The sequence below is a fragment of the Centropristis striata genome, chromosome 20 (genome assembly GCF_030273125.1).
Source record: "Centropristis striata isolate RG_2023a ecotype Rhode Island chromosome 20, C.striata_1.0, whole genome shotgun sequence".
In the NCBI taxonomy this organism is placed as follows: domain Eukaryota; kingdom Metazoa; phylum Chordata; class Actinopteri; order Perciformes; family Serranidae; genus Centropristis; species Centropristis striata.
Window position 1 is genome coordinate 18,200,941 of NC_081536.1, and position 23,237 is coordinate 18,224,177.

Sequence of the window (23,237 nt, forward strand, 5' to 3'; positions counted from 1 at the left end):
TCTGTATATCTAGGCAATGCATTGGGGGGTTCTGCATTTTTAATAGCCCATTGGCATCATAAAAATGAATACAACCAATACAGATGTGATATTTTACAAATCCCGATGTATTTACCAGTGAGTTTCTGTTCTGGTCTACTAATCAAATGGATTAAAGCCCAAGTAAAGCAATTTTACTGGGGAAACCCTGCATTTAAACACATATATCTACAGTGTAATTACTTATTGTGGCTACATCTTACAACATGATTATACCCCAATGTGGGTAATTCAGTTCAGTAACCATCTGCATCACTGCCTGTGTGACTATGTGTAATTGTCTTGTATTCTATCCTCACCAGACACTCTCCCTGTGACATGCCCTTATCACAGGGTGAAGATAACAAGCTGTGAGAGGACAGCTTACAACTAGGAAACTATGATAGCATCTTGCAGTGAGGATGAAAAAAGCCATTTGTGGTCTTCTTTTACTGTCAGTGACTAAACCAAACAATCTGATGTAGATAGCAAGAAAACAGCTGCAGGAACTGCAGGAACAATAAAGCAGATTTAGACATTTAAATGTTATTAATTTATACATTTTATGTCACCAATAAATAAAACATTGCCATTTTAATAAATAAAAAAACATAAAATTGAACATGAAATTCACAACTTTTTAAGTGCATCATAAGGTTACACTTTAGCTTATAAACTAGCTGTGTAACTACACAGCACTAAAAGCTAGATTTTTTTAATTATTCAATTAGGAAATACAATTTTCTGGAGCTTAGATTGTGGTTAATCTTAAAAATGAGTTCTTCAGTCTGTGAATACCTGTATGTTAACTCTATCTATAGTAAACAAGATCATACATTGAGCCACTCACTTGGGACACAACACTTTTGGGTAAGTTACACAAATAAAGTTTTATAGTTTTTCAAAAATGAACTCAACTCATTAAAACAAAATATAATAAAGAAGAGGAAAGTAAGGTAGCTAATTGTTGACACCTGTGGAGCTAGCTGGGTTAGCTTATCTAGCTAATCATCACTTCTAGCTGTATGGAATATTAGCCGTTAACATTGAATTTTAGCTAGTTTGGACAAATGGCGGACTCACCGTTCGTAGAAACTGGAATTCATCGTCGCCCTCTCCAGTGTCAGTCATTATTTAAACCAAACAAGCCACATTGGATACACTTGAACAACAGCACTGACACTAGTTAAAGAGAATGAGTGGAAGCAGAAGAGATGGTGTAGAGCTGAGGATGTGAAGGCGGAGTCTTCAGTTAACATTCCCCCGAGTCCCCGACAACTTTTTTTTTTCTTTTTACAAATGTTATTCTGACTGTATCTCAAGAGAAGAAAGTAGAACGTTGTAGACCGGCATTGTCCAAAATACTATAATTAATCCATTATTGAGTTTTAAAAAAGTCAGCACCAAATGTGTGTAACAAATTGTATCAAATAATTGCTGCAATAATTTGAGACATAGATTAAATTGTTGAGAAATCCCTCCAGAATTAGACCAATACACAACAAAAAAAGCCATTTTGTGATTTGTTTTAAAAAAAAAAGACATTTTGGAGATTTCTGTATTTTTCTGTGATTGGATGATGAACACATCTGTTATGTAAACTGCTGAGAAACCCCCTTATTGCCAGTGTACCTAGGGGAGCTATGCATCCTCTTCCTCAAAGTTGCAGGATGCTGTGATTATCCTAGAGGTCACAGCAGGTAATTTTATACAGTGAGGTCAAGTTTCAAGAAATGCTCTCACTGCAGTGAAATGGCTACCATTGGGACTAACATCATCACAAATGACTAAGATTGGGTTCATTGAATCTACAAGTCTCAGCATTCCAGTGATACCCAATTTATGCAATTCACAGGCTGTGACCCGAGTAGCCTATGCATAAATATTCAAATACAGTAGGCGAAGAATAATGCATGAGAAAAACTATGCCCAGGGCTACTACTAATACTAATACTAACGTTTTATGGTGATCTCTTTTCTTGAGCTATCACACCACCAGGACAGAACTTCTACTTGGACACAAAATCTATCAAATGGGGAAAATAAAAATTCATTTCACTGATGGCTTCATTATCAGGAGACAACCCTTGTTGGTGATATAACCTTTAATTATACCACACTTGCACCAAATTTCCACTTCGACAGAAGATATTACATAATTCAATATGTTGACTGCCCTGGTATTTGCTGACCACATTCACCTTCTGATTAATTTTGGGATAACCCTAACCCTGCCAAAAAATGCTATATGAAAGCCACATTAATAGCATTATTAACACTTGAATTAAAGAGGATCACATGAATGATTGGAGCTCTTGAAGTTGTCATTGCAGATAGCCTATAACTTTTCTATTACTTTACCAAGTCCAAACACAGCCACAACTAATGTTAATAAAACTTTACAGCATTAGGCTGGCAGAAGACGGAGTTGGAAATAATGTTTAGTCTTGTTTCTTGTTTTAAAATACATCTCAATCAGTATGGGAATGACAGCAGTTCCCAGTCTTGTGAATTTAGGTGATGTGGCTTTGGTTTACATGTGGATGGTGGCTTTAAATACTTTCCAATATAGGGAAAAAATACAAATGAAAGACAGAGTACAAGCAATGATTTATTTATTGAAATAATTGTTTGAATTTCCCACAAACAGTTTATTTAATGAATCCATTACCCTCAAGTCCAAATTTGTTACTCACTGAATTTAACAGAGCCAGCAAATGTCTTCAAGCTGTCTGTATGGCCCAAGTTTCTTTATTTTCCCACCAAAATACAACAAATCAAAGCTTTCAACAAAAATGAGAACATGTCTGGGACCTATATATGGATGCCACTTGTTAGAGCAATATTAAAATTTTCTTTTAAAGGAGATTGCTTGCATCAAAATTGAATTTAAATTTGATCCACTGCCTTGGTTTCAGTTTGTGTGACTTCCACAGTATTTTAGCATTCACAAATTGCCAATGGGTGTGAAACAAAAACACGTTTGTTATTAGAGTTATCAATCTCTTTCCATTAACAGCGTTAGATAGCTTGCTTTGGCATAAAGTAATTTGCATAGAGTTATCTATGTTGTGAGTATGGACATGCACATTTTGGTTAAACTACTACAGTTTAAATACTTCTGTATGACAGTTTGGAAATTAATTTAAATACAATACATTTTTTTCTCAAATGGTATAGAATGTGAGGATACTGAGAGGTAAACTGTAGCCAAACAGCTGTATAATATAGAAATATCAGGAATCAGCATGTGTTTCTACTAACAATGGGTGTTAAATGTGTCAACAAAGGAAAACTGGGCAACAGTCTGCACATACTCAGTTACTTCAAGCAGGAACAAGCAAAATAAAATGCTTACATGTCTCTAGAGAAAGGTGAATGTCTGCACAATGACTTTGGCGGTCAGGACGAAAAAAGAAAAAGCCATTAAAAGATACTATAGTTAGAGCAGTAGTACTACTATAAGTAGTCTGTTGAAGAGCAATCTAACACATTTCAGAGACGTAACTAGAACACAGAGGTGTCTTGTGTGCCATAAAATAGGCTGGCCACACATTATACAGTGGTAAAATTTTCCCCACATGTAAAATAAGGCACAAATGCACTTAAGATCCTTCTATCTCTTACAGCCGCCTACTTAGCACAAAAAGAAACCGGGGAAAAGGGGAATGGAATTTGACTCTAAATGCATACTACTATCATGGACAATTCTATCTGTATCAGGTTTTAGTTGCTGGTATGGATGACATTTTGATGTGCTTCATTTGACCTATTTTCTCTGAGTATTTTGTTCATTCCTAGGCACATGTAAGCATTGTTGCTGCCTGAGAAAATGTTTAATCTGAAAACACATTACTGTACTTACGATTTTTTTTGTGTTCTCTGCCTTTAAATCATTGAGCCATTGCAAACATTTACTTTTGCATTCATGTGGTTTCCCACTTATTTTCCTCTGCTGGTACTGTATATCTTTAGACTTTTGGGAACCCATTTTCTACACTGTTTATTGTTGGATGGCAGTAGGTCCAAAATTGCTTTTGCAAACTGTAATTCACTTTAAAGCATCTCAAAATGCCTTATCATAAGACTGTATTCCTAAAATGAAGGCACTGTGAGCCAACATGAAAACAGTACATGACATTGTCGAATGAAACAGGACTTTTATGTGCAATTTCTTCAACTTTTCAACTGAAAAACATCATGATCTTATTGTCATATTCCCAAGATATCTGTATTTTTGATGGAGTAAATTTCTCTTCTAGTTTTACCTTCATCACAGCACCCTACTTTCTGCAAGCACCATGACACACCAGATAAAATATACAATGCATTGTTTCTCACAATATAATTTGGACATGACACTTTCCATTTGTTTAGGGGGCAATTTTTATCCAAAAGGACAGACAGTCTTATCAAGACAATTAACAATGCGCAGCACGATTGTAGACAGTCTAATGTCAGAATACTAATCAACAAAAACCTGGTAAGGTCACAAACACATTTCATTCAACAAATTTGATCCAACTTTCTTATATATTTCTTAAATTCATCAAGAGATGGAAAGCAGGGAGGGGGTTGGTTAGGGATACGGTCAGTAGATGGAAGGCGTTTCTAGTTGGTTAAAGGTCGCTCTCTCCATAGAGGGCAGTGGAGAAGGCGGTGTAGTCCAGTGCCCCTGGTGGTGCTCCCGGGCCTTTGTAAGGCGGCATCCTCATGATGCAATACTCTGCTTGTTCAGGGGGAAGTTCTCTCCTCAGCTCCTCCACTAGTATGTAGGGCTGTGGAGATCAAATAGGCTTCAGACATGTTTCCAGAAAAGTTCACACCAACCCTCTCCCTCTTTTCCATTTGGAGCTCAGGAACAAAATCGTAGAGCATAAATCAAAATGGCATGGTGAATACTTGGAAATTATGACTGGAATAGGATAGATTAGTGTTGGCTAAGAATATCTGCTCAGTAAGCTACACTAACACAAACAGACACACGTACCTTGTCAGCTGCCAGGATCCGGAAGGATGCCACAACCTGCTCGGCAGTGTCTGTGTCAGCAGTCTCTCTGGTCATGAAATCAATGAAAGACTGGAAAGAGACGATTCCTGTGCCATTGGGGTCCACCAGTATCATGATACGGGCAAACTCCACCTCCCCCTGAGAAAGGCACGGTTGGAAAATGAGAAGAGCTTGTACAGTAAAATACTGATAACATGACCACAACATTTGAAACATTATACCAAATCATAACCCATAGAGATGAGGCAGGCTCTGAAGTCATCAGTCTCCATTGCTCCATTCTTCTTCTACAGTCAGAGGCCAAATTTAACGGTCACCAGACGGGGAAAAAAGGAGAAAAGTAGGAGATATTACAGAAAAGATTAAAGCATAACAGAGGCACATGCCAAGTATACCATACACAGTACAACATGCTTGTCAATAAGGCATACGACAAGACAACAAATCTGACAGACAAGCAGATGTTTTGCACTGTGATAAAATAAACAAGAATGCTTTAAGCTATACACACCTAATCTTTGGCTTTTGTGATAAGATATTGAAGATGCTGAATATTTCATGATAACTGATGTCTGAGGGCTTAAAAACTCAATTCACACATTAAAACTGTGCACATAGAAATTGTACTGTGCGTACTATATTTGGCAGTGTATTATTCATGCCGTTACTCTGGCAGAGTGAGGCAAAGTCATTCTGTGCACTTCAGAGTTTACAGTACAGACGTAGCTTGAATAAATGAAACGGGATATTTGGAAGGCATCCACTGTTACACTTTCATCAAAACCATAAAAAATGGATTCTATGAGCCATACATTATAGCTAAATATGACTTAATATTACTCAGTTCAATGGCAGCTTCTATTACAGTGCATTATTTTTGGCAATCTGATGGCCAGAGGGGAACTGTTACATTTTCATCCACCTTCTCCACCAAGATTTGCTTCAGGTCAAATATGAGGTCCACTGCTGAATACTGCTCCTGGGTCTGATAAGAATTCAGCATCTTGCACACAAACACCTCTAGAGTTGGGTTATAGTGCTCACAGCTACAGAACAGTCTCTAAATACAGGGCTGCCACCACCCCCTGCTCTGCTTCTGAATCACTCTGATTGCTTCAGATCAGTCACTCAAATCACACAATAAAAGACTCCAGTGATGTGAAATTGTAAAGAACTGTACCCTGTCAAAGTGATTGAAAGAGGATCTGAACTCATTCATCTGCTGCTGGCTGATGCCTTTGGCATCCCGGGTCAGGATTTGGGTCTCAATCTCATTGATGGTCCGGGCAATGGTTGTGAGGAGCAGCTCCCACCCGACACGGATATGCTGTAGATGTGGTGGCAGAGTGGAAATATTAAAACAAAAAAGGCACACCTTGAGAAGATAAATGGATATGGGATACCTTGATATATCTTTTATATTTACACCATAGACTGTATATAAAGATGGATAACATGTTTTCACTTTATCCCATTATACAAAAAAATATTCCAAATGCGAGGTCAGTGAAGGCATGACCTACCTAGTCTGACTGGCTAGAACTCGTCTTAATTGGTTTGTGTTAGTTAGCTTCAGACATGGGGAGTTGGATTGATTAGGTTAGGGTATTTAAGTTAAGCTGATCAAATGCAGAGAAGGGCATGTCAATCCTTCGACCTCCTTGGAAAACAAACAGGCCACCAAGCGGCAACTTCCAGGCCTGAAAAGTGAAGCCAATGTGGAGATGCCTTAAACCTGAATTACCGATATATGTAATGGCCAGCAGGGGGTGACACCACTGCACAAAAATATCTCGGTTTGTATGAAAGTCAAAAGGAAAATTAACTACTTCTTACTTCATTTACTGTTTCACACTCATTTTATACCAAACAACTAATTATAACCAAACTTATCAGAGAAATGAACATCAGCATAAGAACTTAGGTTAATGACCAATTCTGCAGCCAGTGACCAGAGGTCAATTGAGATATTATGGCTTCACTTTTGAAGAGTTTCATGGCGTCCATTTTTATATACAGTCTGTGATTTCAGTACCCATGCAGAGCTACAATGAGTGTCTCATGTAAGAGTGCGTGTATGTGTTTGTAAATACTGTACATGCACACAGTGCTGATGTAAATGCTACTGCCTTGTACCTCCATAGTGTAGTTGGTGTGTTTGTTATCGAACACCAGGGACTCTTGGATTAGCTGGTGGTCTCCCTCCAACTTGTCGATGTTGGGCTTGTAAGCAACAATGACATGCTCACATTGCTTCAGCTGGGTCATCTGGTCCTCCAGGGCGCCTCCTATCTCCAGGGAGCAGCGCCCAATTTCCTGTTAGGATAACACACCCAGCAAGGTCAACGTAATTTTTGGACCAATTTAGGTCAAACAATGCCAGTTTGAAGATCAGATGGTTTGCTCACTGATACTGCAGGGAGTCATTTACTTGGGAGTAAATTATGTCAGGACATACAACATTTAATGAAGAAATATTTTATGTATATAATAAATACTTCGCATCATTAAATCATCATCATTATCAGGGCAGCCACCACCATTACCTCCCTTATGTACAATGCATTGAAACATAATCATCTTCCAGTTTAGGTCATTATTTGATTAGATGGAGATAACTGTCAAATTGCTGATGAAGCCTGTATGTCTGACCTCCATCCTGGTTTGTATCCAGGGACCAATGAGATTAGCCTGGGCAGCAAACTGTCGTCTCAGCCTTTCATGGGCATGCTGACGTGCCATCTCCTCCTGGAGGGCACCATCTCTCTGAGGAACCAGCTTCTTCACCTAGAAAACACACACACACATGCAGACATAAATGGCTTAGCTGTAAATGTAAGAAGCTGGCTGCCCCCTGGGAAGAGCTATTAACATTAAACAGAGTTATACTGGTATTATGCTTTAGATTCATACTGGGTGCTGAGCCCTTCAACTCAGTGATAAAGCATTAGAGCAGCACTTCTTTACTTTGTCAATGGAGTGTAGATATTGCACTTCTCATTCCTTTTTATAATGAATGCTTTTATATTGTCAGACAGCCAGTATCTGAATAATGACTTCATTCCTCGATATGAGTCTGTAAGTGAGTTTAACCTTTTTTTTGTTTTGAGTTTTTGCCCATTTGGCATACGCAAATGGAAAAGCTTATAACATAAGAACTATAATGCGGAAATGCATTTATGAGGCTTAATTTGAAAGGTAATGTCTTCCTAGTTTCTGAAAATATGGCCAGACAGGCATACCTGAATAATGTATTTCTTCCTCGATATATTAGTCTATAAGGAGGTTTTAACATCCACACTTTTGGGGGGATTTTCACCTATTAAACATATCCAAATTGAACATTTCAGGACATATCTGTAATGCCAAAATGCTAGAATTTAAATTCATTTGAAAGGTAACATCCTAGTTTCTGAAGATTCACTTGTTTAGCATGTGGAATGTGTGAATACCATTACCTCTACAGCACATACCTAATCAAGCACACCTGTATAAAATTCCAGACCTCTAGGCCTAACCTTGTGGGAACTAGCGAGTTTTTAGTTGTGGTGTCACATGGTGTCCCCAAACCTAACACATCATCCTTTAAAAGAGGTACGGGGTAACTACATACAGTAACAGTTTAAGCTTGTCACCAGTGGACAGGCGGCTTTTAAGAGGTTAAAGCTGTAGCTACCTTTTCCCACTTGTTGAGGAGCTCTTCAGTTGTGAGGGTACTGTACGGGTTGATAATGTTGGCCTTGATCCCATAGCTCTGGGAAATTTTCTGCACCTCATTGTGGATTCCCAAGATGGCCTGTCTCTCCGCATCCGCCTCGGGTAGAGTAGCTTTGAACTGCTCATGAGCTGCGATTAGACTCTGGAATGGGAAAAGGTAAGTCCTAAAATTTTATTAAAATTTCAATTTTGTCATGAGTGATAACATTATGTCGTTCTCTTATGGTTATGACAGGTCTATCAACATTACTCGCAATATAGCATTAAACATCCGAATACGAATCATAGAAAAATTGTGAGCAGGTTCATCTTAACAGGACTTTTTAAAAGCAGCAATACTGTGAAATGAGAGTAGAATCTCACAAATAGCATTAAGTGTGAGTCTACAGTGCTGTGAGCAAGCCTACCTGGACCTCAGGAATAGTATGCACTATGAACATGTCCTGCAGATCCTCCATGGCTCCTTCCATCCAGTTGTTGAAAGGAGCAGATCTCTTGGCAAACTCCAAGAACAACTGATCAATAGTCTCCAGCAGCTTCTCTGTCCGCTGATAGGATTACAAGATATCACATCTGTCTTGTATATTTTTAAATCCAGAAAACCACAAAACATTCAGCCTATATCTCAGCATTAGGCTTAACCCTGAACTAAGGACAAGTCATCATCTTCATATCTCACATACAAATCCCAAACAAACACCCCCTCACCTGTTTTGATGACTAATCCAAGGGTACATAACATTGATGTGACCTTGTTAACCCACAACTCTGGCTTGGCTGTTCCTGACAGAATCCCTCCCCTCAGCCGCCAGCGGATGGCAGGGAGTGGGAGACAGACAGAAAACAGACCCCTGTCCCTGTCATTCAGACCTAATCCTTGGCCCCTTTCCAGGACCCTCACACATTTGCAGGTCTGGAATGGCCAGTGTGGATCAGAGGAAGTGGCTTGTGGGCTGTCAGCCAGTCACTTCCTGGACAGGAATCTAACATCTATTTCTCCTTTATCCCCTCCACCCTCCCATTTTACCATCCTATCTGGGTCAGGGATTTTAGAGGGGATCCAATTATCTCTCCTCATCAATCAGTAGTGTCTTCACTGTTAAGATGTCATTGACAGACACCTAAATATGCTTACACTGACATTTTGATAAAGCTGGTTTTGAATACAGCTTCATTTGTCATCTATTGGGGCTTGTGTGGAACATTAGCGCACTCTTGTGGGGACTTTCCTAAGTTATGCAAAATAATGTATCCCTTAAAATTTAGGAACTCAAGCAGTAATGAAAAACACTTCAGCAAAAAATAGAAAATGGTAAAGTGGATATAATTGCCTTTTATGGTTTTCAGTCATAATCACATTATGCCAATGATGCACTTACCTCCAGTGCCTCTCTCCTCTTCTGAGTCAGGGTTCCCAACTTGTCCCACAAGTCACAGATGCTCTGGCAGCGCTGGTTCACAGCAGCCACGTCGTGGTAGTCCAGCTCACTGGAAAAACAAAGCATGAGCATCGGTTTGTTTCACTTGTGGAAAAGAGCTTTATGGTGTTATTGTTCCCTCGAGCATTTTAGGTGCCTTTTGAAGGGAAAAAAAAAAAAAAAAAAAAAAAAGTCATAGGACGCCCAAAAGATTTAAGATGAAAGGTGTACAATGAAATGGCCACTGTTAAACCTGATTGAGAGATTTAGCTACATGGACACATTTAGTGGAATGTTTAGCAAACCAATCAAAAGAGGCCTGACAATGAAACTTAATTGACTGCGGTACCATACACCTGGGTATGTTTCCCAGATGAAAACTTGCACTTTTAAATTAAATTTTTAAATATTTAATTATCCATAAGGCATTTTTCTACACCATCTTGGGATTTTTAGAAAAAAAAAAGTATAGCAAATAAACCTACATTTATTTTGAATATTCTCTCACTAGTCTGAAGAGATGTTACAAAAGCAAAATAGCACAAACTCTCAAAAACAGACCTGTGCATGAAGAGATGTTTTTTGGCTGTAGTTTCTCACTTTAAGTTGTAGGTACCTGAACTTTCATTTGAAGAAACCTCCATCTCAAAGACAAGTCTCCCCAAACCATTTAAAACAGAAGTCATTAAAATGTTCATTTAGCATTTTATTCAAATTTCACCAGCAACTTGAGCAAAGACATCAAAATACAGAGCAAAATATAGAGGCTACTAGATTACCCTTATCTGCTGCAAATTGTTTTGAAAGGATCCTGGTTACATTTTGGAATAGTCCTGGAGCTGCTGAGTTTGAGGGGGGATGACTGGACTTTGAAAACTGGGGAAGTGGGATTTCTTATGACGGGATTCCTCCAAGCGGTCTCGGCCTTGCTGATAATCAGACTGAAAGTGGGTGTATGTGCCAGGAGGTAGCCTACGAGACATGAAGAGGCGGCGTGCACTCTGTCTAAATGGTGTTGTGGAAGCAGATGATACAGCTCCCTGTGGTGCTGAGGTATGAGGAGGAAATGGTAAGGAACCTTGGTGTTCCGTTTCCCGCTCTTCATTTCCATGCTCAAAGATTGCTGAGTAGTGACTCAAATCGCCAGCCTTGAAGCCAGTAGGAGGTGGTGGTTCTGGAAAGCCTGTTTCCTCAGTTTCCCTTTCCGAATTACCGTGCTCCAAGTTAGCTTCATAGTGGTCAAGCTCACCTGCTTGGAAGCCAGAATACGGAAGAGGTGGTGGCTCAGGAAAGCCTAGCTCCTCAGTTTCCTTTTCCGAATTACCATGCTCCAAGTTAGCTTCATAGTGGTCAAGCTCACCTGCTTGGAAGCCAGAATACGATAGAGGTGGCGGCTCAGGAAAGCCTGGCTCCTCAGTTTCCTTTTCCGAATTACCGTGCTCCAAGTTAGCTTCATAGTGGTCAAGCTCACCTGCTTGGAAGCCAGAATACGGAAGAGGTGGCGGCTCAGGAAAGCCTAGCTCCTCAGTTTCCCTTACCGAATTACCATGCTCTAAGTGTGATTTATAGTGGTCAAGCTCGCCTGCTTGAAAGAAAGGTGGAGGGGAAAGGCCCATGTCAACTGTAGGCTGAGATGTTCTGTACGCGCTGTTAACAGAGTCTTCCGCAGGATCCCAACCAGGAGCAGCACCCCATGAAGTCGTACTAGACATGCCTGGAGTAGGGCTGGAGCTTGCTGGATAGGTTCCAGGACTAGAATACACTCCCTCCTCCATCGATCCATACGGGAATGAGACGGCAGGGTAACTCATACCGGAAGGCTGTGCAGGAGCACCTTGGTATGCACTATGGAAGCCAGGACGCGCCTCCATGTATGAGAAGCTGCCCTCATTAGGGTCATGCTGCCCCAAACCTAAGGGGAAACGTTTGAAGTAAAATTTAATAAGTGCCACATTTAAATCACTTAAATTTGTAAATCTGAATTTATTTGTAGTCTGAGTGAAGCTATAGGCTTACCTTTTGTAGCAGGAAAGCAATAGACATCCCAGCTCAACATTGCAATGAGGAGCAACTGACTGTAAAAGAAAGCAGCATTGTCAAAAACCACATTCAAATAAATAAGCCATGAATAGAGAGTGAACATGCAAACAATTCAACCGTTTCATACCTTGCAAAAAACCAAGGAGCCATTTTGCTTGTCAGTTGAAATGATGTCTTCCTCTCTCAGAGCACTGCTTAAATGTGGCACTCTGTGGTCAATCCCAGACTGAGGTAATGATGGACAGGTGTTCATCGTCGATTGCTGATTAAAAATGTCAGCATGCCAGTGAATGTGTGAATCACGCCCTGCACCCTTCTATTGAGCTAAAGGCTTTTCTTAACCATGGAGAATAGGGTTTAAGTAATTTTCATGAGTACCTTTTTCCAAAATCATCTCACATGCAAATCACATTAAAGAGAAAGTGAGTTCATATTTTTCCAAGTTATTCTCCTCTGCCTTTCATTTTTTTCCTCTTCTACTGTCTCAAATGTAAACAAAGACAACAGATGTTTTTGGAACCATTAAATGACAGCCTTTTCTATGCGAGAGCAGTGTTGTGTTGTGCACATGTCCTTAGTTGCTTGTCATCTATAATCTATGCTGACAAACAGCCCTGTAGGTTGTATTGTGTCTAAAGCCAAAATGCTATTAAAGCAATATTTACAAGAGAGAAACAAAACAAGCCCTCTGTAGTGTTGCATTTGGCAGAAGTGAAAACATACTCCTGGGCACCCTCCTCGACACATGACTGCAAACGTCTGCTATAGGGAGTGCGTACTTTAGTTCCTGTGCAATGGCGGCAATCTGCTCCACTCTGTCCTGGTGGGCTGCCAAGTCACTCTCAAAGGCCTCGTGTTTTCGAAGCAATGCTCTGATTTCTGTCAGGGTGGCTGTTTCATAGTCCTTCATGGAGAGGATCAGTTCTTTACCTGAATATCACGTGCAAAAAAAAAAAGAGAGGAAGTGATGAGGTTAGAGAGGGGAACAACAAGATAATTAGCAGGTTAGGTCTAAACACAGGCCTTATATGGCAATTGCAGATAGAGAAAATGGCCTGTTGCCGTCCACTTCAGCCTGATTGCATCGGACAGACTATCAAACGTTCAATCAAATCTCATTAGGAGCAGGTTTACACATACTGAAAGAAAACACTGACAAGCAGCCAGAGATGTAGGAATACAGATGCATGTAGATAAAACAGGGAGCTAACAAGGAAAACAGATAATCAGTCAGGCTTGTAGATGTAGCAGTGAGAGATAGACAGAAACCAAACCAAGCATGCAGACAGCTAAAGTGCCAAATGTATGACTGCCACTGACCGCTGGCCCAGTTCTCATGATTGGTGGCTTTTTGGCGAAACTTTTCAGCCAGGTGGTCCAACCTCTCCAACCTGCGGATCTCTGTGAGGAGCCACTCCTCGTAACCTTTCTCTGCCTGCTCCAGGCCCTGCCATGCACTGGCTATGTCCTTTACACAAGATGCACATGAAAAGTCACAGTTTAAACTTAAGATGCTTTAAAATTATTCTAACCTGGCAAATAAGAACATGAACATAAATATGAATGGAAAATGCAAAAACTGTAAAACAAATCACATTCTAGTGGTAGACTGCCAGAACATGTAGCTCCGTTATCCTGGTAAGATATTCAAAGTACTTGACGTAAACAGCAGTGCACACAATCACGAACACGTCTTTGCTTTTTAATTAGAAGCAGTGGGAGAATTTGGGACTTACAGATACCATCTTCCCCTCAGAGGGCATGAAGGCAGGGCGATTGCTGATGCGCAACTTGGTTTGCAGGGTGTTGAAGTTAATTTCCAGCTGGCACTTCTCCTGCACCTTCGGGGGCTTGTGCTGGCGTCTGTAGTCCCTAAAATCCTCCAGTTTCCGCTGCATCTCCGCCATGGTCTTCTCTGGGGTCCGGTTCTCCAGCCAGGGAGTGGTGCGGCGGATCCACTCCAGCAGCTGGGAAACACACGGGCAACATGGAAAAAGGTGAAAAGGCAGGAGAGCCCCATGTTAAGACATCAGTGTGTCAGGAAGACTGTGATGAATTATTGATTAACTCAGCAGATGGGTCTTGGCTTATCACAGCAACGGGATACAAAAGTGAGGGGAAGTAAGATGTTTTTGACTTTTACTCCGAACTAGTTTTATGTAATATGTACAGTATGTATCATTATCAAAGGTTCCAAAGTTTAATTTCGCTTTGAAAATCAGATTTTATTGCACAATGTGTCATCATCACACAAAAGAATGATTTTTAATTAAATTTAAAACCATGCCTCACCTCACTGGCCAGTCTCTCATACTCCTCCATCAGTTTCTCATTTTCCTGGTTTACACCAAGCACCTTACAGATCCTGTTGGCAGCTGTTTCTGCCTGAGAGCACAGTACACAAGAAAAATGCAATTACATCAGCAAAGTAACCCAGCATGCCATGCTTGCATTGATCCCTTCATATGATCTAATACTATTATCCTCGCAATGCATTTGTTGATCAAAATGACATTTCAGAATCAAACTGACAATAAATTTGTGCACCTGTTCTCGAAATGCATATGGATTAGGATAGTTAACTCATCTAAACATAGACATTGGAGAGTGATAGGTTTGACACCACTGTACCTGCTCAGCTCCAGCAAAAGCATGGTAAAAACAGGACACATAGGTCATGATAGCTCTTTCATCAGGCTTGGGGGTGTTGATGATATCTATTGCACAGAGAGGGAGGAAGTGTCAAAGTGGCAGTAAAAGGTGAAAAATCCAAACTGGAAAATTACTTTAGAGGAATGGAAGGAGACAGAAGCAGCACATTTATTGAAAGTCTGCTTCAGGTGTGATTTTAAGGCTGAGATATCGCAAACAAAAAATAGACAGACAAAATAACCTCATACACACACTGTGATTGTTCACAGTGCAAGCACATATTTCAAAGTACAGTAAATGAGAAAGTTAACATTTTAATGAGAAAACTCATCCTTCCATAAAACATTACCTTCTGCGTCCAGCATTTTGGGAATGTCCAGGTGTTTCTCGGCTAAGTCAAAAGCCAGGTTCAGGTTCCCCAGAGGATCATCCTAAATAAAGAAACACAATTCTACATCACTGAGCAGCAATGCTGGACTTAAAATGCCACCGCGCTGACCTCCATGCTATGGTGGACACATCATACCCCCTGATCATCTACTGCACATGCACATTAACATAATCACACTTGTTTTAAATTGATATTTGAGAAAGCTGTGGCGAAAAAACCTTGAACTAAATTTATACATCCTTTAGTTTTTACATTAGCTGAATATTTATTAGAAACTGTTTTAGTCCTACATTCAGTCTATATAGGAAAATAATTTGTTAGAACTTTCTCAAAGTTATAGTACATGTTAACAACTAAAGATCATATCAAATTATTATTGCAAAGATGACTTTTTTCAAATAAGAAATTGATATTTTAGTCTGTAACATTTTGTTATATTTACCTAATAATTTACTTGAACGACCAGACTAATAAATCACTATAAATGAATCAGGTAGTACATTAACCCACTACTAGATTATTCAAGAAAGCTTTCAACACTATACTATACATTCAATATCTTGAAATGACAAAAAAAATCTCTGACAGAAGAAACCAAGCATTCTAAAAGAGTGGGAGTGGTACATTAGGGCAACAGCTGATAGTGAACCCAGCTAATGGAGCAGTCAGTGAGAGTGCAATGGGGTAAAGGGATCATGCTGCTGCTATTGTCCCTATCTCTGTCCCACTGTTCCATAAAGGTAGGGGGGTTGGGGGTTGGCACACTACATGACAGAGCCAGCTGCTCATGGATCCAGTGTAGGAAGCATAGATGGATGGATAGGGTGGTAAATTGATGATGGGATGGAGGGATGGATAAATGGATAGAAGGATATCCCAAGGCCTGTGTGTGTGTGTGTATGTGTGTGTGCTCCCCTGACCAAAGCTGTAACTCAGCAAGCTTAACAAATACGCTCACCTGGAGCCAGACTCAACAGCTGCCTGGCGCACAATGCAACTGTCTCCTGGCAGCATGAGCAGAACTGAAAAGTTGAGGTGTGACTGAGTGTGTGAATATGTATGTCAAAAAGATTTAAAGAGTGAGAAAGAGCAGTAGAAAGAAATAGATATGGTAGATTGTGTGTGTGCCTTTTCCTAACTATGGAAATCAACACTGTCCTTCACATTTTACTGATAGATACCACAGTGCCCATGTTTGGAAGCTTATTTCTGCCAATACGATGGTAAAAAAAAGATCCTTCAGTCATTATAATAAGAAACCTTCTCAAAACAATTACTTACTATCTCAAAATAATGACTTTGCCTTGCAACATAACAAGAAACTTTCTCACAATAATGAGTTTATATCTTTTGAGAAAGTTTATCTTGTTTCTGGGATACTAAATCATTATTTTAATGTACTAAGTAATTATTTTTGACATACCAAGTCACACAAGGCCACGTTTATCTTATTTATTTTCTTTACTGGCAGTCACTGGCTTCCCTAGCCATCTCATAGACATCTTAGTGCCTTTCATGAGAAGCGACAGCCTCTAACTGGGGAACACGACGTGACATCATGGACAATAGCAGAAGTAAAGCTAAGCCTGAGCTCTGTGGGGACTAGGCTCATGTTTCTGTGGCTATTCAGGGTCAACTCCAAGCCAGGCCGATGAGTTGTGTGCTGAAAAGTGAGTGCTGGTTTCCAAAACAAATGAAAATGTCACTCTTCCTTATCAGACATGGTGTTCCCCTACTATACATATATAGTGTTGGACCAAATTTGGCCTTGGTAAAAAAAAATGTTCCTATTTGAGCTAAGCAGTCTTCTTGTGAATACACAGTCTCATTTTTCGGCCATGAGCAATTTATTTGCAGTATGAAATAATAAAAATCACAATTCCCAATTTGCAGGTTTGTATCAAAACAGGCCTGGCAGTGGAAGAGAGTTTGCAACGTTTGCCTTATTGTTACTTGGCGAGACTGGAGGGCTGTCAGCTTGGCTCTCCAGCTCTACAAATAAGCAGCACAGCTCACTGAGGCCCTCGCCTGTTTATACTCAAACACTGAGAATCCTTCCAGAACATTTAAATGAGGCGTGGATTTGTTTGCCCTGAAAAACAGTTAAGCTCAAGTAGTATGCACACACTGATATGCTGGTTGAGAGAACTCACTTCATTTGTCATAGTATAGAGATAGTCATGGCTTGGTTTGATTATTTATCACCTCACCATTAAAGCCAATCTTATAATGGACACAGTGGATTAAAAATTTAAGCAATGCATGCTAATTACGCTAACGTTGTGTATCATGTAAACTGCTTTAGTTAGGAATAATGAAGCATAATGTGGGACTAAATGAATGCACTTAGGATAAAAACATTATGCTGTGAAGAACAAACACAACCATAGATTAAAGCCATTAGTCCAATAACACTCTGTTTATCTACAGCAAACATTACTGCACACTGCTTCTGCCCATGGCAACAACCAAGTGGGCTTCCCATGGACAGCTTAATTTACCTAAAAATACCCCAATGGGCTACTTCAAGCTCCAATGGTCACATCTAAACTAATTTCTGGATCTAACACATCCCTGTTCTCACATAACTCAAAAACCAAAAAGCATGCACGTTCATTGGTAGATAAAGACTAGTTTTTTTAACACGCCATGAACACTAGCCCATAAAAAGTGCCATTATTCAGTGTGAGTTCAGTGTGTATTTTTTCATCAGTTCACACTGTGACAGAGATGTTAATTTCGTGTAAATCAGTCATGTTAGGTTTGGGGGATTAACACAGCATCCTGGTTACAGGTGAAACCACACGCCACCTTGTTGAGCTTAGAGTAGTCGAGGAGGTCGGGTCTGTGTCTATGAATCAGGGCGCAGAAGGCCAGGCCATCCTTCCAGCTTCACAAGCCGACAAGCAGAGAGAGCCAACATGTCAGATCAAGAAGGGTAACATGCTAAATTCACTAATAGAAGCCGGAGTCCAATTCTAGAGGTGCAATGGCACTCAGTGGCAGCATTTGCTGATGCAATACTCAATTCTAGATATTTTATATAGCTTGAAGTCAGCCTCAGAAGGAACTTAGCATCAACATAAATCTATCAGGTAACAACCTAGATAGTTATAAATCAATCATATAAAGTATCACGATAAACAAACAGCATATATAATGTGTTGAACACTTACCTGACGTGGAAGTTTTGGACATTGACGTTCCTGTAGGGGGCGGTCTTTCTCTGACACCACAGGAGAAGACCTTCCTTGGCAGATGTTTCTGAGGTGAAATGGTTATAAAATAGTGAAAACATGGTATATGTTTTCCATGTGTCCATGTTTCACTGGACACAATGTCTATAGAAAATGAGCTCTATCTGGATTCTTTAGATCTTATTGTCTCACCTTCCACAGAAATGTCCTGGATGGCGAAGCGGAGGATGATCGTCCAGATCATTCCAAGAGTCATCTTTACATTACCGTCCACAATCTCTGAAAGGAAAAAAACAAACTGTTGGAATCAGTTTGCAATACCACCCAATTATTACTAGTGTAAGTTCGTATTTTTCAAATAATGCACTGTAGAAGTTGAATATTCAGTACAGGAAGGTTTGGGTACCTTCAGCTCCAATGGAGACCAGTTTTACTCCTTTGCTCGTGATGAAGTCTAGCGCTTTGTTGACATTAGCGATTTTATGAAACCGCATCTTCCCTCTGTCTGGCTTGGGTAACCTCTCTCCTACAAACAGAACATGACAGAGTCAGATATATATGTAACCGTATGTGCACCCTAAGACACATTAATATCACATTAAAAGCTAGATAAATAACAAATTGAATACTACAGCAAATAAAATGTGTATATTATTCTAGTTGTGTTGTGTTAAATCTTGAAAAATAAAAAAATAAAATACATAAAAAAACTCCATCTTACCTGAGATAACTTCCAGAAGCAGCATGAGTTTTAGTCCATTCCTGAGGTCCTCTTCAATGTTTTCAATTTGAGTACCAGCTTTCCTCAGGTGGGAGTTACACCAGGCTGTGAAGGTCTGACAGGAAAGGGAGACCCCGGTTAATTAAAATGGGATTTGGTAATATGTTGCAAAGTATTTGACACATAAAGATTTTTGCACTTTGTGTGAGGCTTTGAAGATGCACCACAGATCATTCTACCCAATAAATACCATTTGTTTATGAGAATGACTATAGCACAGTTCTAGAAAAAACAAGCACTTAAAAGCAAGTTGGACTTTGACTTCTTTTAAAACCTCCATTACATTATACGAGTTGCACTACAAGCATGATTTCACTCTACAGCAGACCAAAACAAAACGAGGCAGTTTACAGCTTAACAAGTCTGCTCTACTTCACTATATCACAAATCGATGTTCACCTCTTTGACACCGCTTCATTTTCAGATTAACCTTCAGTGACCCATTAGTGTCCAATTTCAATTTTTTCTTCCCACAGCAAACAAATTATGTGGGGTACTGAAATACTGTAAATCAGGTTAAGACAGGATCATTGTCTTTCTCCTCCTATTTTTATAAAGTCTGTCAATAGCGAGCCACAGAGTTCACAGGCGCTCAGCTCTGTAGGGATGAAAGCTGGGAGCCGACCACAGAGCACATTCCGACCGATATAAGGTGTTAAATTTAGACCGCTCTGCTGTGCCTCACGATAAGAGACCAGGAGGAAAACGTCAAACGAGAGTTTTCCCCTCACGTCATTTTCTGTCACTATTTTGCCACTTATAATGTGATTGGTTACAGCTGCAAGGAGACAGCTTTATCACAGTACATGTATGCTGTTCTTACAGGTCACACTTCACTGAAGTATGAAGACAGGCAGGCATGGAGAGGGGATGGTGCAGAGTCAAAAAAATGTCATTTTAAAATAATTTGACGGATATGTCACAAGGACAAATGAACTGGGTCTGTAAGTGTCAAAAATGTTAACTCCTGCCACAGTACAAAAACATTTATATAAGCTACTATCATCAACTAGAAAGGTAATTTTTATGTTAATAAAAGTATGGCCCAGGGGTCAATTGAGATTCAGATTGTAGAAAGCTACTGATTGCATAGTGAACTAGTGGAGTTGGACCTCAATCATATGCCTGCCCCCTAAATTGACAATCCCTGGTTTAACATGTAAGCTAAGAGGATGCTAAACTTGACATTTTGCTCTTTTACTTTTTGCTTTCATAAAACCAAAAAGGTATTTAACAAAATGATTAGCAGTTATTGGCAATTCAGGACAGAATAGAAGCTCACAAAAAACAACAAAACAAACAAAGTGACATTACTTTTTTTTTTTTTAGCACTTTTTTCTTGCCCTTTTTTCTTACACATCCTTGTACCCAGTATGAGTGAATGTGGTTGCCCAGCCAGCCACTCAGGCTTCCCCTCTGGGTGCCAGTGCAAGAACAGAATATTACAGGCTTAAGTATAAAGGCCATCACATTCCACACTGAGTGAGTCCCCAGGGTGCATGTGACATTGAACTTCTGCCCTCCTTGTTAAAAAACGTGGCCTGCTGGTTCTCCAAATTTGACTCGGCCGCAGGAGTAGACCCCTGCTGCCCACTTTCCAAGCCCCCTGCCTCCCTCTGCAGCACTACTGACCAGTGACGATTACAGCTAAAAATATTTATGAATCACATCCAGCAAGGACCAGCCCTGTCATTGAACTGGCTGAGGCCTTAGGGCCCTCACTAGGTCAGAGGTTGGCAGGCTCTGTCCAGGAGGATAGAAAAAACATGAGAACTGAATGTTTAACATGTTAAAAATAAAAAAAACTGTTACACGAATGGGCACTGAAGGCATACCTGTCTGAGTCAGGTAATAGATTCAGGAAGGTCACATTATTATTCAATGAAGGAACCACAGCTGCTCCTAGGATTTAAAATAAGGCCGGTGCGCCAGGACCTGAGCTAAATAATAGATTTAAGGCTACTGGAGAGAAATTCTACTTTGTAAAAGCGACTAAAAGTGGCCCCATGATGGGGCGAACAAAAGCCCTGTGGCAATAATACTGCTCACTGTTAGTTTCACGCAGGGATTTGGTCCATAACAGGCACAGAGTCACTTCATCACCTTCCCCCGTGCCAAAAAGAAACACTAAACCAGCGTTACTGTATGCAACCATCACTGGTGCTTTATCAATCCTGATCACTTTGAACAGCTGCCCCGAGAACAAACCACTCTCCAATGAGCAACTTGTCAACTCTAAATTATAATCAGTAAAAAGATGAACACTGGGAATATCACTGTATATATAAAGATGATGCCTAGCTATCTGTTCCTGCCTTGTGTTACCAAAATACACAGTTTTGTCATCTCCGTGGGGGCCAAAGGAGGTTATGGGCATTGGACTGGTGGCCTCCAGTTGTGGATAGGGCTGCAGTTTAAGGCCTAGGCCAACTTTTAAAGCTCTAAAACCAACTGACAGTGTGGGAGGGCAAGGCTATATTGAGTTGAGCTGGTGCTGTTGGTACAATATTTCTGCATGGTTTCTATAAACAAAAGAATTCCGCACCAAGGACACTGGATTAACCCTACTATAATGCCTTTTGGTCCCGAGGTTAAAATTAGATGCAGCGCCCATTCTAATCCCAAGAGCGTCATCATGTGTTAGAAGCATCTGTTGACAGCTCGCATTCCGCGCGTATCAGTGGAGAGGCAGCAGTCTGGAGAGCCGCTGGAAGGCAGAGCTATTGTTAGCTGGTACCCACCGCATCCGTCCATCAAGCCGCCCTACCCAGACCCCCGGCTGCGTCAGGTCAGCGGCATGAAACTACGACTATACCGGAAGTTAACCGGTGCTGTCCTTCAAAATAAAAATAACCGAAAATATCACAAAAGCCTCAAATTATGACCTAAACTACCCCGAACGTTCCTGGTATATAATTCATAATTGTATCTACTTACATTTCAAGCAGATTAAATTAGCTTGAATTTGCTTTATGGAACAGAATCACTAGAAAGTATATTATTTGATCAAGCTTTTTGCAACAGGCCTGTACCGCACATAGCTAATTTAGGCTAATGATAGATTGGCTGAAGTTGCTGTCTTTGCTCTTATAATTAATATGATTTGATGCCGGTGAGTTAACTAAAGCTAAGTCAGAAGTAACGTTAGAACAGTTCGTTATGGGCTGTTAACGACTAACATTAACTACCGTTTGCGCTTTTCGACAAATAACACAATGTTTTTGCTTAATGTTGACACATAAATTGGTAGTCATAGTTGTTAAAGTCGTTAAGTGCGTATTTACCTTGGCGTATTTGGTAAAAGAAACACGAGTTTCATTTCTATCTGTCAGCTTGACCAGTTCGCCCCTGAGAAAGATTAGCTTCGCCACATGGTTTTATTTTGAAAGCAATAACCGGATGTTTAGTTCTTTCCAATGGTCTGCTTAACGTTTGTCCCATCAGAGCTGTTTAAACTATGCTCTCCGATTATGTACAAGCACATTTATGTCAGTTAGGATTTTGTGAAAATATCAAATTAACTATTTAAACTTTGAAAACGAAATCCCACTGTAACTTTCTAGTTTCATGCCAGTTTCTAACATTATCCATCACACAATGCCTTAAACTGGCTTGAATTCATTTTAGTTTTGTGATTTTGAAGGTGCCGTTTTTCTTTGACTTACTTTCCTCTGCTGTTGTTCCCAGGCCGGGTCCAATAACATGTCCCTGTCCCACTCATCCTCCTGGATCATGTACTCTTCCTCGTAGCCGTTATCATAGTGCACCGTGGTCTCCACCTGGGTCATCATCATCGTCATTGTGCTGTTACTTTGTTTCCCCGAAAACTCAACTGTGTTGTCCTCAAGTACGGACAGCTGTAGTAACTGCTGAGGACGGGATAGTTCCCTGACTTTCTGCTCTCTGAGCTGCTGCTGCTGCTTCTCCTCTTTCTTTCTCTCTTTCTCTCTCTCACGCTTGCCCTTGTCCTCCCGACCTGACAGACGTCTGGCCCTGGTTGCCACAGATGAAC

At 40.3% G+C, this 23,237-nt stretch overlaps 3 protein-coding genes across 3 annotated transcripts in view; all 3 read right to left on the bottom strand.

The window, feature by feature from the left end:
• Nucleotides 1-1,251, bottom strand: part of ryr2b (ryanodine receptor 2b (cardiac)) — a 65,874-nt gene extending 64,623 nt beyond the window's left edge. The window contains exon 1 of the mRNA XM_059358946.1: nucleotides 1,102-1,251. Within this exon, the coding sequence (XP_059214929.1) occupies nucleotides 1,102-1,149 (48 nt within the window). The 5' untranslated portion in view covers nucleotides 1,150-1,251. The remainder of the gene's footprint in view (nucleotides 1-1,101) is intronic.
• A 1,377-nt stretch (nucleotides 1,252-2,628) lies between these two features.
• actn2b (actinin, alpha 2b) lies at nucleotides 2,629-23,190 on the bottom strand. The gene is made up of 21 exons (XM_059359433.1): nucleotides 22,891-23,190; nucleotides 19,166-19,280; nucleotides 18,851-18,970; nucleotides 18,637-18,723; nucleotides 18,424-18,511; nucleotides 18,059-18,137; nucleotides 15,206-15,287; nucleotides 14,836-14,921; nucleotides 14,497-14,589; nucleotides 13,941-14,171; nucleotides 13,525-13,672; nucleotides 12,984-13,134; nucleotides 10,126-10,234; nucleotides 9,154-9,294; nucleotides 8,706-8,888; nucleotides 7,682-7,816; nucleotides 7,166-7,345; nucleotides 6,210-6,356; nucleotides 5,251-5,316; nucleotides 5,009-5,167; nucleotides 2,629-4,796 (listed from the first exon to the last, which is right to left on the bottom strand). Exons 1-21 carry the CDS (start codon nucleotides 23,023-23,025, stop codon nucleotides 4,638-4,640), a joined length of 2,694 nt encoding a protein of 897 aa, XP_059215416.1. The 5' UTR covers nucleotides 23,026-23,190; the 3' UTR covers nucleotides 2,629-4,637.
• LOC131993495 (uncharacterized) lies at nucleotides 10,856-12,420 on the bottom strand. Its single transcript, XM_059359432.1, has 3 exons — nucleotides 12,332-12,420; nucleotides 12,181-12,239; nucleotides 10,856-12,076 (listed from the first exon to the last, which is right to left on the bottom strand). The coding sequence occupies exons 1-3, from the start codon at nucleotides 12,352-12,354 to the stop codon at nucleotides 10,980-10,982; spliced, it is 1,179 nt and encodes a 392-aa protein (XP_059215415.1). The 5' UTR covers nucleotides 12,355-12,420; the 3' UTR covers nucleotides 10,856-10,979.
• Nucleotides 23,191-23,237: the final 47 nt, after the last annotated feature.

What these genes read in the sequence shown, in the direction of transcription:
- LOC131993495 (XM_059359432.1), bottom strand. Translation starts at nt 12,354, where the DNA reads ATGGCTCCTTGGTTTTTTGCAAG. An exon ending in GCTCCTTGGTTTTTTGCAAG is followed by an intron (nt 12,240 to 12,331) that starts GTATGAAACGGT and finishes TTTCTTTTACAG; the next exon opens with TCAGTTGCTCCTCATTGCAA. An exon ending in TTGCTTTCCTGCTACAAAAG is followed by an intron (nt 12,077 to 12,180) that starts GTAAGCCTATAG and finishes GTTTCCCCTTAG; the next exon opens with GTTTGGGGCAGCATGACCCT.
- actn2b (XM_059359433.1), bottom strand. Translation starts at nt 23,025, where the DNA reads ATGACGATGATGATGACCCAGGTGGAGACCACGGTGCACTATGATAAC. An exon ending in CTTTTGCTGGAGCTGAGCAG is followed by an intron (nt 14,590 to 14,835) that starts GTACAGTGGTGT and finishes CTGTGCTCTCAG; the next exon opens with GCAGAAACAGCTGCCAACAG. An exon ending in TCCTCAACAAGTGGGAAAAG is followed by an intron (nt 7,817 to 8,705) that starts GTAGCTACAGCT and finishes TGTGTTTTCTAG; the next exon opens with GTGAAGAAGCTGGTTCCTCA.